The 14,422-nt window shown below is 43.7% G+C and overlaps 2 protein-coding genes across 2 annotated transcripts in view; one reads left to right on the forward strand and one right to left on the reverse strand.

Annotated features, from left to right (window-relative positions):
• Positions 1-14,422, reverse strand: part of pcxb (pyruvate carboxylase b) — a gene marked incomplete at both ends in the record, with an annotated part of 257,867 nt that overhangs the window by 44,424 nt on the left and 199,021 nt on the right. Inside the window, 2 exons of the mRNA XM_080023630.1 lie at positions 1,395-1,484; positions 2,263-2,407. Coding sequence (XP_079879756.1) covers positions 1,395-1,484; positions 2,263-2,407 — 235 coding nt within the window. The remainder of the gene's footprint in view (positions 1-1,394; positions 1,485-2,262; positions 2,408-14,422) is intronic.
• Positions 3,505-14,422, forward strand: part of LOC307247533 (leucine-rich repeat and fibronectin type-III domain-containing protein 4) — a gene marked incomplete at its 5' end in the record, with an annotated part of 58,381 nt that continues 47,463 nt past the window's right edge. The window contains one exon of the mRNA XM_080023696.1: positions 3,505-3,583. Within this exon, the coding sequence (XP_079879822.1) occupies positions 3,505-3,583 (79 nt within the window). The remainder of the gene's footprint in view (positions 3,584-14,422) is intronic.

A 14,422-nucleotide genomic window follows, 5' to 3' on the forward strand; every position in this document is an offset into this window, starting at 1 on the left:
TATCGGACATCAATTCAAAGGAGAGGAATATTTATTGGATTGTAAAACCGCAACCGAAAAACAGCGTTTTTTGCTTCCAGACTGGGGGAGATATATATATTTTTTAATGCCTCGCTTTGACACACGGCGGCGGCAATTACGGTTCAACCTGGGCGCGACCCTCTCGGATGTACAGAGGCTTGCGCGGTACAATCCCTAACTCCAGAGAGGCAAACAGGCTGAATGAGCTCATCAAAGGGGGGCCTGGGCTCAGCTGCAGGGCTTCCCTGGGAGACCAAGGGGGGGTTGACAGCACGGAGCCGAATGAGGACGACAACTTCAGACTCTTTCCCGGCGACGAGCTGTACTCTGAGGCCAGAGACCTCTCTGCCTCCGAAGTGCTCAACGAAGCGGTTTAGGAGGTCCTGTGTGCCCACAGCTATCAGACTGCTGGACGGCCCATTTGTCATTTTGCAGATGCTTCTATCCACAGTGCGTTACAGCACATCATGGACTTACATTTTTTGCATGGGCCTCCCTGCTGGGAACAGCTCTCCCCACGGCCCCGGCCGTGTTGACGCTGGGCTCCGGCCATCAGGCTTTATGGGGGCCAGAAACCCTCACTGTGCAGAACTACAATCACACCCAAGAACCAACCAAAGGCGTCAACTTATCATCGACAGTGTGGGGACATCCAACAAATTCATTTTGCAAAATGTTCCGTAGTTTACATACGGATGAACACACAACTTCCAACCAGTATCACATGGTCGGTTGCATTTTTGGGGAACTTGATGTGTATAACTACTATTACTGCAATTATCACTCATACTTATTATTAGTATTACTGTTAGTATTACAATAATTTATATAATTATCATCATCACTACTATACTGCTATCATACTGTCCATCTATTTACATAAAAAAATAAATACATTATATCATACAAGCATATTATACCATACTAAAGCATATTTCAACATGCTGTGTATGACGTGACAACAAAAATCCACCCACAACGGATCCAACCAATTAATAAAAATAGTGCCGGATTTGAACATTATAATAATTTGTCCAACTACTTCTGTTTGCCATCTCATTAATTTATTGTTAATGGGAACGTTTCAAGTACAGAAACAAAACAACAGAAAATGTGTCGGCTTCCAATTATTTTTGGTCAGCACTGTATGTACTATGTCAAATAAGATACTTGAACTTGACTTGGGCGTATGTAGCACCTGCCCATGCTGGGCTCACTAGTCAACATACTCAGCTGTACAAGTGTTGCTTCCTGTCAACTCCATTTTTATTTAGCTTTGCACTGTTCTGTCAACCTCTCCTTCCTTAACATATAAAGGGTCATCTTAGCTAAATGCATGGTTCTATACTGTACATGTCATTTTGGTCACATACCCATGGTAACCGGAGGGACGACTGGGTCCGTGGAAGAGGGCTTTGACTTGACCGGGATGGGTGTGGCCGGTCCGTTTACCATCACATAACCTTCAGGACACAAAAAAATGAGCCAGCGTTAGATTTGGAACGAACGGGAAACAGATGTTGTGCACAAATAGACCAAAGCAAGTTCTGTGTATTTGCCGCTTATTAATGCCATTAGGTGAAAATGCTATAAAAAAAATTTATTGTCACTGCTACAAGAGCTTAATTCATGTTCTGTGTACTACCGCTGAAGGTTAATTTTCCACACAACACGGAAAAAAAACACTGCAAACAGACAAAATATTCTGGATAATCTAGATGAGAACAGTAGTGTCTCCCCTGAGCTAAAACAGATACTGAAACTGTATTCACTGCCTTGGTCAAAATGACCTCTTCCCTCAATTGTGCGTCCCCTTTACCAGTGGCATGACACGATTACAGACAATGTGGATTTGGTTTCTGAGAAAGGCTATTCTGATCGTTGCTTGATTTAGCCCTCGGAGTCTCGGCTAAAGGAAACGAGGCCTTCTCCTGCACGTGCAGGACACTCTTGGAGAGGTTTCCCTGTGGAGCTCCAGCTGCTAGAAGCACCGTGACCTTTGAGGATGACTTTACTGCATTTTATGCCACAACTTCACTCTCTTTCTACACTCTCATTGCACCAGAATGATTTGTCGACGCGGCGTCTAGAAAGGTCTTCATTTTATCTCCCGTTCACCACCGGACTGCGTTTCTTTGATTTTTTGGGGGGGGGGGGGTACTGGTTCAAGTGTGTGTGTGTGTGTGTGTGTGTGTGTGTGTGTGTGTGTGTGTGTGTGTGTGTGTGTGTGTATACACGGACCCAGGTAGTGCAGCAGTTTCTGGGCTCGGTTTTGCGTGGGCTTGAGATTGAAGAGCTCCTGGTTCTCGTCGATGAACTGGGTGTCCACCGTGGAATGGAGGAACTGGTGGTTGGACAGAACGTTCTGGAGGAACGGGATGTTGGTCTGGGGACGAGCGAGAGAGAGAGAGAGAGAGAGAGAGAGAGAGAGAGAGAGAGAGCGCTGATCAATAACATGCATACGCTGACACGTCCGCGACACAATTCCATTGCTTTTCAAATTCAAGACAATTGTACAATTGTAACAGCAAAAACAAGAGAACGCGAAACAAAAAGGACCCCTCTTCCATTAGCCCACGCCTGGCATTCACACAACAAATACAGAGCAGCAAAGAGGGAATGGGAAAGCCAATGCGAGAGGCAAAAGAATTAAAGTGGGGACAGTTTCTTGTTTAAGGTAAGCCCTTTCCAGTTCACGTTACATTTTCTTTTGTTTATTTCCACTGTTTTTTTTTTTTAATGTTTGTCAAACCCCCCCCCCCCCCCCCCAAAAAAAAAAACAACAACAAATAAAAAAAACATTGCTACGCTTAATGAATCTCTTAGACCGCGCATGTTCAACCACAGTTCGAATTCATTTCCTTTGTGATTAAGATTTTGCTTATATTGGGACATTAAAATATAGTGGAAAAATAGAGCAGATTATTCTTCAGTCTTCTGTGAGTGTTTCTTTTTCTTTTCTTCTTTTTATAAATGGGATCTGGAGAAGGTAACCAAAGGCTCTCACAGAGAGACAAAGCCTCCCAGGGGGGCAGGTTGAAACTCTAGCCTCAGATCGGGTTAGAAAACCCGATCTGAGGCTAGAGTTTCAACACGGGCCCCACCATGGCTAGCTCTCACACACACACAAACAAAACATGAACATATAAACACACACAAATTCCATGCGTTTGTATGCCAGTCAGAAACTGCACTTTAGACTTTTAGCAGGGTCTCCAGTCGAAATAAGTGCCACTGCAGAATCACACGCAACATTCAGGAATCCCATAATTGGAAGTAGTGAGCCGAGCAATAAACAAAACAGGAAAGCGCGCGCACAGACACACACACACACACACACACACACACACACACACACACACACACACACACACACACACACACACACACACACACACACACACACACACACACACACACACACACACCTCATTACAGTAGTGAGAGACACGGCAACGAGATCAATGAGAGTGTGCTCAGCCGATGCAAGAGAACATTGGTGGTGCCAATAAAGGCGAACACAAGAACAGAGTTGAGCTGGTGGGCCTGAGGGAAGGAAAGTGTGAGATTGACGGAGACAGACAAAAGGAGTTAACTGAGAGAGTGACGCGCTTTCAATTTGTTGCCTTGGAGACACTTCACTGCCATTGGAATGACGGGTAGCGGGGATAATACGGCGACGGAGAGGAATGCACAGTTATTCAACCCAACCCCATTTCTATGAAAATAGATGAGAGAGAAAAATGTGGTGTACAGTTTTGATTTTAAAGCCTTCATCGCTGGTTTGGTAACATTTAAGAATACGCACTGTACTTGGGCAAGCGCTTAACCTGCTTTTCATAAGACTGGCCGGTAGACAAATCTAGACCGTGGCACAGAGAGGCCGAATTGTGCCAGCACTTACGATCAGGGTGGATAATTATTACCAACCGCTAATGAAATGGTGGTAAATGTTCCGTCAAGGCCGGTAACCATGTTTTAGTTCAAACCCAAGACCCATACAGTATGTCCAATCTCTTGATAGCAGCTGAAATGGGAGGCCTTCTGGACTTTGAGAGAGAATGCTCTCCTCCCTCTGACACCCACAATAAGACAATGATCTTGGAAGCTGAAACCAATTTAACACTTGGAACTGATTAGAAAAGCAGACGTCATCTCGGTCTTTGTCTGTGGACCTTCCCCCTGTGGTGAACAGCAAGGGGCCCAACAGGAATGGCTGGGTCATCTCCAGGCCATTTGGCACAGAAGATTTACATGACCTGAACTCCGTTTCCCTCAAGCTGAGATTGTGCTAAAATAAATGTCCCAATTTATATGTTACCACAATAATATTTTTCCTTAGGCGAAGAATGATACCACTCCCGACTTTGGGAGACGTATAATAACGAAGTTATATGTTTAAGCCGTCTTTCCCTTTTGTGAGCTTGAACGCCCCCTAGAGGCTATAGCTTGTATTACCCCAAGCACAGATTCCTATCGTGTATAACTATTATTTATTCCTTATTCCAAGATTTATAGTTTGGCTTATGAGTTCATCCTCTGGCATTATTTATTTTAATGACATTATTGACGTGTACGATTTTGCTTCCTGCATCCCAATGATTCATTTTTCATATGTGTTTATGTTCTTGCATTCCAAAGATTGATTCACGTATGTGTCTTCAGATTCTTGCATTCCAAAGATTTATTTACGTGTGTGACTTGGTATGCTTATATTTCAAGATGTATTTGACAAAAACAAACGTAATACGGGGAATAAAAATTGAAAGAGAATGGTTGTAAGATTCAGATTATAGAATAGGTTTTTTAAACGTCACAACAAAGAGGAACAAACTAACAGAGAGCCTCGCAAGAATTCCCAGACCAATGGGAAACTTCTCACAAACCCCTCGACCAATGGCCGTTGAAGGAAGTCACTTCGGGTTCCGCCCCCTCAAAGGACATTTAAAAACGGAATGCACCTGCTAGTTAGTTCCCAAGGATCTCGCTCTCTCGTGACCATGACGTTTATAAAGGACCGAAGGACTTACTTTCATGTTGTCTGGCGGCGTGGCAAGCCGCCTGCCTTTTCTGTTTTCTTTTGGAATCATGTTTTTTAAACTGCGACGCAACCACATTGCAGATACCCTCAGGTACGCATTGCACCTTGAAAACTTTTCTTCCTGTCTGTCTGGGCTTCAACCGATCTTAATGGCTTTTTCTACCTCAAAGCCTTTCTATTTTATAGAACTGTTATTCAAATAAACATTCATTGTTTGATTAAGAAGTAGTCGTGTATTTATCTGATAGTGTGGGAGTTCCTGTATGAAAAATAACAGCTTCCCTGAGAGCTGAGTACCTTTATTGCCATCCGTGCAGCTATAAACTAAATTTTCTTAAATATATATATATATATATATATATATATATATATATATAAATTATATCATATCACGCTACACAGCGGTGACCATTTCCATATGGAAACGTGGCAGGTTAAGGGTCAGTTGAAAGAAAAAAATAACAAAATAAAAAATAGAAGAGCGTGAAAGAGGGATGGTGGAAAATGCGGCCAATTAAACAGATAAGAGGAGGAGCACAAATTGACGCTGTCGGAGAGAGGGAATGAGGGGAAACAGATGGGGCGGCTTGGCTTGTCATTTCACATTTGGCTTTGTTATTTAGTTCCCCTCGAATTCTTTTTTGTTTTCTTCACTCAAGACCTGGAGTCTTAAGTAATTGTTGTTTTTTTTTAGATTTTTTTTTTTTTACCCAGAACACGTTTTGTTTGCATCACTGTGTGTATTTTAATCATGACATTATGCTGTGAGAATAAACAAAAAGGCGCATCCAAAGGATGGCACAAAGACAAAAGGTAGCCATTAATCAAACATAGCGTACGTAACTAGAGAGAATTGGGAGATCTGCAGAACTAGCCATTATTAATACATGGATGTTTGTCCTTTTCCTTTCTGCTGTAAACGATCAATGTGTTCATTAGCAGGGCCGCCCCGTATGCCTCTGGCTGCCACACGCAAACGCACGCACACCAACCTTCACTGCTCCATCTGTCCCCAAATAATGAGACGCATACACCCCAAAAAAGGGCACCTGCTGCAACAGCGCTCCCCCGTTCTCCCTTTCAGACTCACACTAATGGAAACGCCAGAGGTGCTTTCCCTCATCTCATCTCGTTACAACTGGCTACTGTCGCTCAGGCTCGGCGAAAAAACGGGGTGGGGGCCGCACAGGCTTCTGAAAGAAACCCGGTGGTTCCTCTTCCGAAATGGCGAGCAGATTTCCTTGCGTCACCGATGCCCTAGATACACAAAGCTCTCAGTGTTATTTGTAGAAAACACATTCGGAGGCACCGCCCGACACGCACGGTCTGTAACACACACACACACACACAATGTTATTGATATTAAACTGTGCTTCTACCAAGATCACGTCAACTTCCGGAGCTTGATAGGAGCAGACGTCAGAAAGCTACATGTTTTTGACGTGCACAAACATCATGGCATGGACGGCACATTGGGAGTCATCTCAACTGGCAATGGTTTTTCCATTAACCATAGAGTTAGAGTCAATAGAGCACGCTCTGTTTGTGGTAAGTTACCAAAATGATAAAGAAAAGGAACTCATTTTGTTCCTATTCTTTAGGAATACCTCAACGTTCATGTTTAAAGGCAAACTTATGAAATCCAAATTTCATAAGACTCAACTGACAAAATTACATATGCTCTCCCTCACTGCTGCTCACACAAACGCCCTTTTCTCAGTCTCTCCCACATGCACACGCACACACTCCCATCAGTGATGAGGAGCTGAATGGGGGAGTTGTCAGGCCATCGATCTTCTCTCTTTTCCCTTCCGTCTCCTCTGCCTCTCTCTCTCCATCTTTCACGTCTTAACCACTGGCCCCAGACAGGTGAAACAAGATCAACGTACGTACACACACACACACACACACACACACACACACACACACACACACACACACACACACACACACACACACACACACACACACACACACACACACACACACACACACACACACACACACACACAGCTGTGATAGTCGAAGCAGGCGCACAAATGTACTCAAACACACATTTGTGAGGGAGCACATGTGCTCATATGCACAAATACAAACAGGCATTAACAGTATATACAGACCCCTCCCCCCCCACACTTCGAACACTCATGCAAACTCCTCTTTTAAGATATTCCTCAAAAAGGAAAACACGCAGGGCAAATAGACTAAAGAGTAAATAGTGTGATATACACTACTCACAAAAAGTTAGGGATATTGGGCTTTCGGGTGAAATTTCAGGATGAACCTAAAATGCACTATAACCTTTACAGGTGAACTTCATTTGACCTTCTCTAAACTTTTGAATGCACATGTCCAACTGTTCAACGTTTCAGTGCTTTTTGCACAACTTGCTGTTCTCTAACAAGGAGCTGAAGGGAAAAATTCACAACAGGTGTTTGATCCATGAATCGACCAATAAATGTCCTGGCTCAATTAGAATTGGTATTTAAACAGTCCTCTTCATCATGCTGTTCACATTTTGACATCATGAGACCAAGACGACACCTAACAACTGATAAACAGTACCTCGCCATTGCGAGGTTTCAAACAGGATGTTCTCAGAGGGAAGTGGCCACTGAGCTTAGAGTGTCACAGAGTGTCATCAGCAGGTTGTAACAGAGATACAGAGAGACTGGAAGAGTCACAGAAAGGCATAGAAGTGGACGTCCTTTGGCCACATCCCACACTGATGAGCGCTTCATTGTGAACAGTGCCCTGCGGAACCGGATGATGAATGCCACTCAACTCCAGGCACATTTAAGGGAGGTGAGAGGCCCCCGAGTGTCAAGTCAGACCATTCAAAACTGTTTCCATCAGCGTGGTCTGCGTGCTGGACGACCTGCAAGGGTACCTGACCACACCACCAGGCACAGGCATCATCGTCTTGCACGGGCCAGGGAGCATTGACGCTGGACGAGGGACCAGTGGCTTCAGTGCTGTTCTCTGATGAAAGTCGATTCACGTTGAGCAGAAATGATGGCCACCAACGATGTTGGACACGTCAAGGAGAGCGCTATGTATCAGCAGATACATCAGCATCACTGTTGTCACCAGACGAGCCTTTGGTGGTGGTGGTTTTACAGTGTGGGCAGGTGTGTCTAGTCAATGCAGAACTGCCCTACACTTTGTGAATGGTACAGTGACAAGCCCATACTACCTGAATAACATCATTAATCCAGTCATTGTGCCCCTGCATGAACAACACAGGCCTCATTTCATCTTCATGGACGACAATGCTCCATCTCCTCAAGGTGGCATCATTAGTGAACGGCTGCTGGAGACTGGGCTACCTCAAATGGAGTGGCCTGCACTTTCTCCAGACCTGAATCCCATAGAAAACCTATGGGATCAGCTGAGTCGCCGTGTAGAGGCTCGTAACTCTGTACCCCAGAACCTCAATGACCTGAGGGCCGCCCTTCAAGAAGAGTGGGGGGCCAGGCCTCAGCAGACAATAAGTCGACTTGTGAACAGCATGAGACGTGGTTGTCAAGCTGTAATTGATGCTCAAGGGCACAGGACAAGTTATTGAGACATTGACATTTTTTGTTGTGGTAAACCCACCACTGTTGTTGGCTTTTGTTTCAATACATTGTTTGAGATGAGGAAATCACCATTGCATGCTTCTGCTTAAATGCACTACTTTGATGATATAATATCACTGTAATGTGAACTTTTTACATTTTCCATAAATTTCACCCGAAAGCCAAATATCCCTAACTTTTTGTGAGTAGTGTATATCACAGATAGAATATTGCCTCTGATAAATCTCCACTAATGAAAAATAAAAAATTGAAAAATAAAATCATACATATTTGCATAGCACACCCAGAATGGATTGTCAACGTGTGCAAATAGAGACACATCCATTGCTCCAGAGTCCACACAACATAATGGAGGAATGTCCCGAGCTCCGTATGTCACATTGGCAAGGTGAGCTGACTTGTGTTGGTCCGTTTGCACTTAATGAATTCCCTCTGAGACCAAAAATAGGTTTTACTTCATTTCAAAGTCGAGTTCTTACTACGCCATAAGCTGCCTCCAGACAGCTCCACTGAATAAGGCTGAAAGGGGTTATCCGCTACCGACATATTCACCCCGCTCCCCAGTCACCCTTGTACTGCCGAACGGCCTGCTACGGTACTGCCCAGCGAGTGTATTGGGCGAGGACGAAAAGGAGGAAGGAAGCTCTCCTACTCTCCGGCGTTATTTCGAGGCCACTCTCCCCCGCCTCTCTTGATCTCCCTCAGCGTCCCCACCAGGTGGATCAGGAGGGGATGACCGTTCCACCAGGAGTTGCGTGACTTCCATGCAGCCCGGCAGGTCTGCGAGGCGAGGGAGGAGTAGCCCATAAGCCTTCCCAAGGCCCTTTTGGGGAGGAGCTGCTGTGTCTACTGGAACGAGCTGTGGCCCAATCACAGCCTGTCAAAGTCAAGTTGAGAGCTGGTTGGTTATAAAGCCATTTAGCTTTATTCAACGAAGCTATCTGTAGACACCTTATGGCATAGTAGAAACTCTTCTTCATTCATTCGTAAAACCAGGGTTGAACCCCAACCCATAGGTTTGTTCAGCTGGCCACAGGGTCCTTCTATGTATGTGTGTGTGTTAGTGTGTACATGAGTGGGGGGCATCTATGTGATTGTGTTTGCCATGTGTCATTGTATAATTTCCTTTGTGTGCGTACCCTTGCGTGTCGTCTCAGTGGGTGTCTAGATTGTGGTGGAGAAACCTTTAGAGGGTCTGGGGCACCATCTAGACACCATCTCCAAGGTGCCTACAACTCTTGTCTCCCTTGAATCCCCCGTTTCTTTCAGTCCAACTCCATCCCTCTGCCGCTACTGTACTCTCATAATATTATACTCTCATAATATTCATATATTCTCTCAACCTCTGCTCTGGACCTACCTCTCTTGCTTAGACAATCAGCTTGTGTAACATTTGTTTCATTCTGATTTAAATGAAAATGACCTAGAAATTAAATGAAAGAACCATAAAAATTTTGCAAACGCAGGACGATGACAAGCTTCTATTAGTGTGCCTTTGTTTTCCACTCTCTGCCTATTTTGCGTGTCATAACCTAAAAGTTTTACAGAGATAACAGCAGAATATCTTTCACAGTTGCATCTCAAACGCAATCTGAAATCTGTGTCGGTATCTCGCTTTCCCCCTATGGGAGCCGGCTCTCGCTGAAATCTAATTTTGGAACAGAAATATTTCTGGAAATAATTCCTGTTGCCGCGCCGTGAAAGGGCAATTCATTTGTTTTCTGTTTCGTCAGGAAAATCTTAGCTGGAACAGTTTCCATCACAGTGAGGCTCCGTGACCCCCAAACCCTAGCCTAAATCTGCATATTGGGATATGAGCGGATATTGGGACAAAGATTGTCAATTTAGAGGGAGGCAATTTCTTGGACTGCTTGTGTTTGTGCGCGGATATGTGAGTCTTTCTGGAGCTGTCAAAAATGGGTATTCGCTGGTAAAGAATGTTAAGTGTTGTGAATGCAGTAAATATCTAGCTTGCCACTTAACTCTCGAAATTCAATATTAACCAAAACAGTGGATATGCTGCCTGCTATACGCTCAAATCAAAGCATGCAGTGTGGTTCTCTGTGAAAGCTGTGAAGCTCCGGAGCACTCCAGACAGCACGTATGGCACTGACCATGGTGCTGAAAGAAGGGCTGACAGCAGTGACTGCCAGCTGCTCTGCAGTCTCGTGGCGTTAAGATATACCGACAGGGATTAACTCCGGACCAAAAACCTAAATAATCTCGGCAGGAACCTAAGTTGAAGCGTTTTCTGTTGTGATGTATTCACATTCCATGTCCAATTTGGGGGAGCATCTGCAGGTAACAAAGGAGGCCAAAGCCTTCTTGGTGACTAAACGCTGTTGATTTTTTATTTAGCTACAATTGGCAGCAGGTTGCCTGTGTTTAAGCTGCCCTCTGCGGCGCAAGGGTGCACTGCTACTGCAAATGAAAGGCTGTTTCTTTGGTTAACTCACAATTTGCGCTTTTCTCTTTTCATTTGCTGCGTTTGTTTTTGACGAAGACCTGCTTTATTTCCTCCATACTCATGGACATACAAAGGCCTTGTTCCCATGTTGGATTTGGTTTACCTTGTGATACGTATGATTGAACTATTGAAACGAAGGGGGGGGGGGGGGGACCCTCAACATCTACACAATTATTAAAAGGGAATACCCTTTGGACACCCAGCTTCACAGGATTTATTAAAATATGTAATCAGGTGATGTTGTAATAAAGAAACATTACTGTATCGAGTTTAAGGGTGTAATCAGTCATCTGTAGGGGATTACCGTGCGTAAGTAACACCCCAATACTGTGCATGACCTCCGTTCAGACTGGCTGGCGGCCCACACCTGTTTTTAATTTGTTTGCTTTCATGGCACTGTGACATCTGTGCTGCGTCCACTTAAACCAAGCGCAGGCGTCAAGCAGCGAGCGAGAACTAAACAGCCATTGGGTCACGGGTAGCCATGACAGCTGCTTTCACAGCTCTGAACAGGGTGAAAGGGATGATACACTGTGGGCGGGAGGTGAGAGTTCAAACTCTCGGAATGAAGGGAAATGGGAAATTGAGGGAAAGCAGGGAAAACAGAGGGTGCGTAAAAATAAAAACAATCGTTCATCTTGCGGAGGGACTTCAAAGTTCTTGTTATTTTAAATTAAATGAATTCATGTGATTGAATGTACAGTGTAGGCACAAAGCAGTATGTGATATTGTTTGGTCAATATCATATACAGTATACACACACATACAGTATATACCATATAAATCACTTCTTACCCCCAACATAACTGCAAAAGAAAAAAAAAAAAAGCCAAGCAAGGTTCTTAGATGGAATTTTTTTAAAAAGCGGAAAGCTTTTGTAGCCTGGGGGCCAAATTACAAATTCATCGTCTCTCCCTTGGTCCAAAAAACAGGGAGGGAGGGAGGGAGGGAGGGGTAAAGACGGAGGCCCACTGGGCTGTTGCCTCTAGAGAAGAGAGCAAAATATACTGACAAACTCATTCAGAGAAAAAGTAGACGAGCCAAGACCCAATTTTGGTTTTTATGTAGAAAAATAAATAAGGGAGCTTAAATGTTTCAGTGTGGAGATATTTTTCTCCTTTCTCCTAGTTTTTTTTCCCAGCATTGCCAACTGCCCCTTGTCGTCACTGAGACAAAGCGTGTTTGTCTGAACAGGCTGAAAATGCCCGTGCCGTTTCCAACGCCACTTTGGTATTGAACGTTGGAATACAGTCACCCATGCCCAGAAATATGTGCTATTAAAATGCTGAAAGCAGCAAACCACAACAATTCTATTTGAAGGCTGATTTATCTTGACGGGTTCTCTCGCAAATCTGCTGAGAAGCAACTTTTATGGAAAAGCAATATAACAACTCGAGACTCAGAACTCACTACAACGTTAGTGAACATGAATATGCTTCTGTTCAGATGCGGAAAAATTGCATGTTGAATTTGTCTGGCTTGCGTCACGGTAACGTGTTGGAAAAACTGCCCCTGCCCCAACAGAATGCAGGTAAATGGAAATGTAAATGAGAAACTTGTGTGGTCACTGAAAAACAAACGCTGTGCAAAGACTATTTCACATGCAAAGACTTAAATCTATTGGACAAGCAGCGATTGAACATCATTCTATCTGGGAAACCCAGTCTGAGTATTATTACAGATTACTTTAGAACATACTGTGAAGTTAGAATCTGGTGTTGGCATACTCTTCCAATTTATTTGTGATGCCGTGATGGTATTTGTGGAAGTATCATGCCCCACAATGTTCTGTCACTTCTGTCATCACACTTCTGTCACTTACGAGATGCACAACTATAAGATAAGCAGAAAGTTCTGAGAACTTTAGATGAACAGTCTTTCAATCATTCCACATATTTCTTGCCCCTTGTATAGAATCAATCATCATCTCCCAAACACTGGCTGTGACTCATAGGTACTGCATGGCACCAGACTGCTATTGTTGTTTTATATGAAGCCACAAGCCAGTGTGATAGTCTGAGATGTGGGGGAAAAATTGATTCTGTGGCAAAGCACAGTCACGCAAGAAAAAAACAAACAAAAAAAAAACACTATAAAAAAGGAAGTTGGCCAGAAGACAGCTCAAACTGATAGCATTTGCTACCGCGTGTGATCTGATATCAGTCCAACTCCCACTTTAAGAGATACTGCCATGAAGCATCTTATGCAGTTCTGGACTGAATAAGAACTTAACACACACACACACACACACACACACACACACACACACACACACACACACACACACACACACACACACACACACACACACACACACACAGAGTGTAACCGGCATTTTCAATGATGCCAAGATTACATAAGGCAGCTATAAAAAATACAAATTGAGGCAGGGAGGTTCCTGATCATGGCTTTAAATTGTCCATAAGTTAGTAGAGAATTGACTTTCAGTGTATGTTGAAGATCATTCCAAGAAGCTGGGGCGTTAAAACAAAAGGCTGACTTTCCAACTTCAGCGTGCTCGGGGGACCTAAAGCATAAGGCAGTCGTTTGAGCGAGTTCGACAGGGTCCATGGCTCCGTCCAGCAACATTGTGATATAAGTTGGTCATTTTCCAGTAATGGTATTGTTTATTATGCCTCTCTGTCAGAGAAGACCAACCCACTTTATCATACAGGATGCAATGGTGAGTAGCATATCTATCACCAGTAATAAATCTAAGGGCAGAATGATAGACAGCGTCGAGGGGTTTAAGAGTGGAAGGAGCAGCATTTCTTTAAATTACATCTCCATAATCCAACACTGAAAGGAAAACTGCTTCAGCAATCCTGTTCCTACTAATCATAGGGAAGCTGGTTCTGTTTTGGTAAGAGAAACCAATTTTTCTAGCAGTTTTCTGGCAAGACTAACCCCATGACAGTGAATTTCTCATCAAGCCAGATACCAAGATATTTATATTCCGTGACTCAACGCTAAATTCATTAACAGTTGATATATGCAAACCATTATAACCAATATTTTTGGCTCTTGTAAACAGCATGCATTTTGTTTTGCAATAAATAATGAATCTCTTTGCCATACAGGGTTAAGTAAGCAGTTGCAAAGGCAGGGGCTTAGCGAAATCAGTGGGATTAAAAAAAACAATATAAATAGTTAAATGAATTATGTGTTTCAACATGTTAACTTTGACAACCCTCATACACATACATACGGATACATACATGCATGCATACACACACACAAAACACCATTGCTGCCGTGTTGTCTGTGAGTATGTGTTATAAGGATCTGTTTTAGGACAGCTGCCCAGGCCAC

This window comes from Zeus faber (genome assembly GCF_960531495.2).
Source record: "Zeus faber genome assembly, chromosome: 22".
In the NCBI taxonomy this organism is placed as follows: Eukaryota; Metazoa; Chordata; class Actinopteri; order Zeiformes; family Zeidae; genus Zeus; species Zeus faber.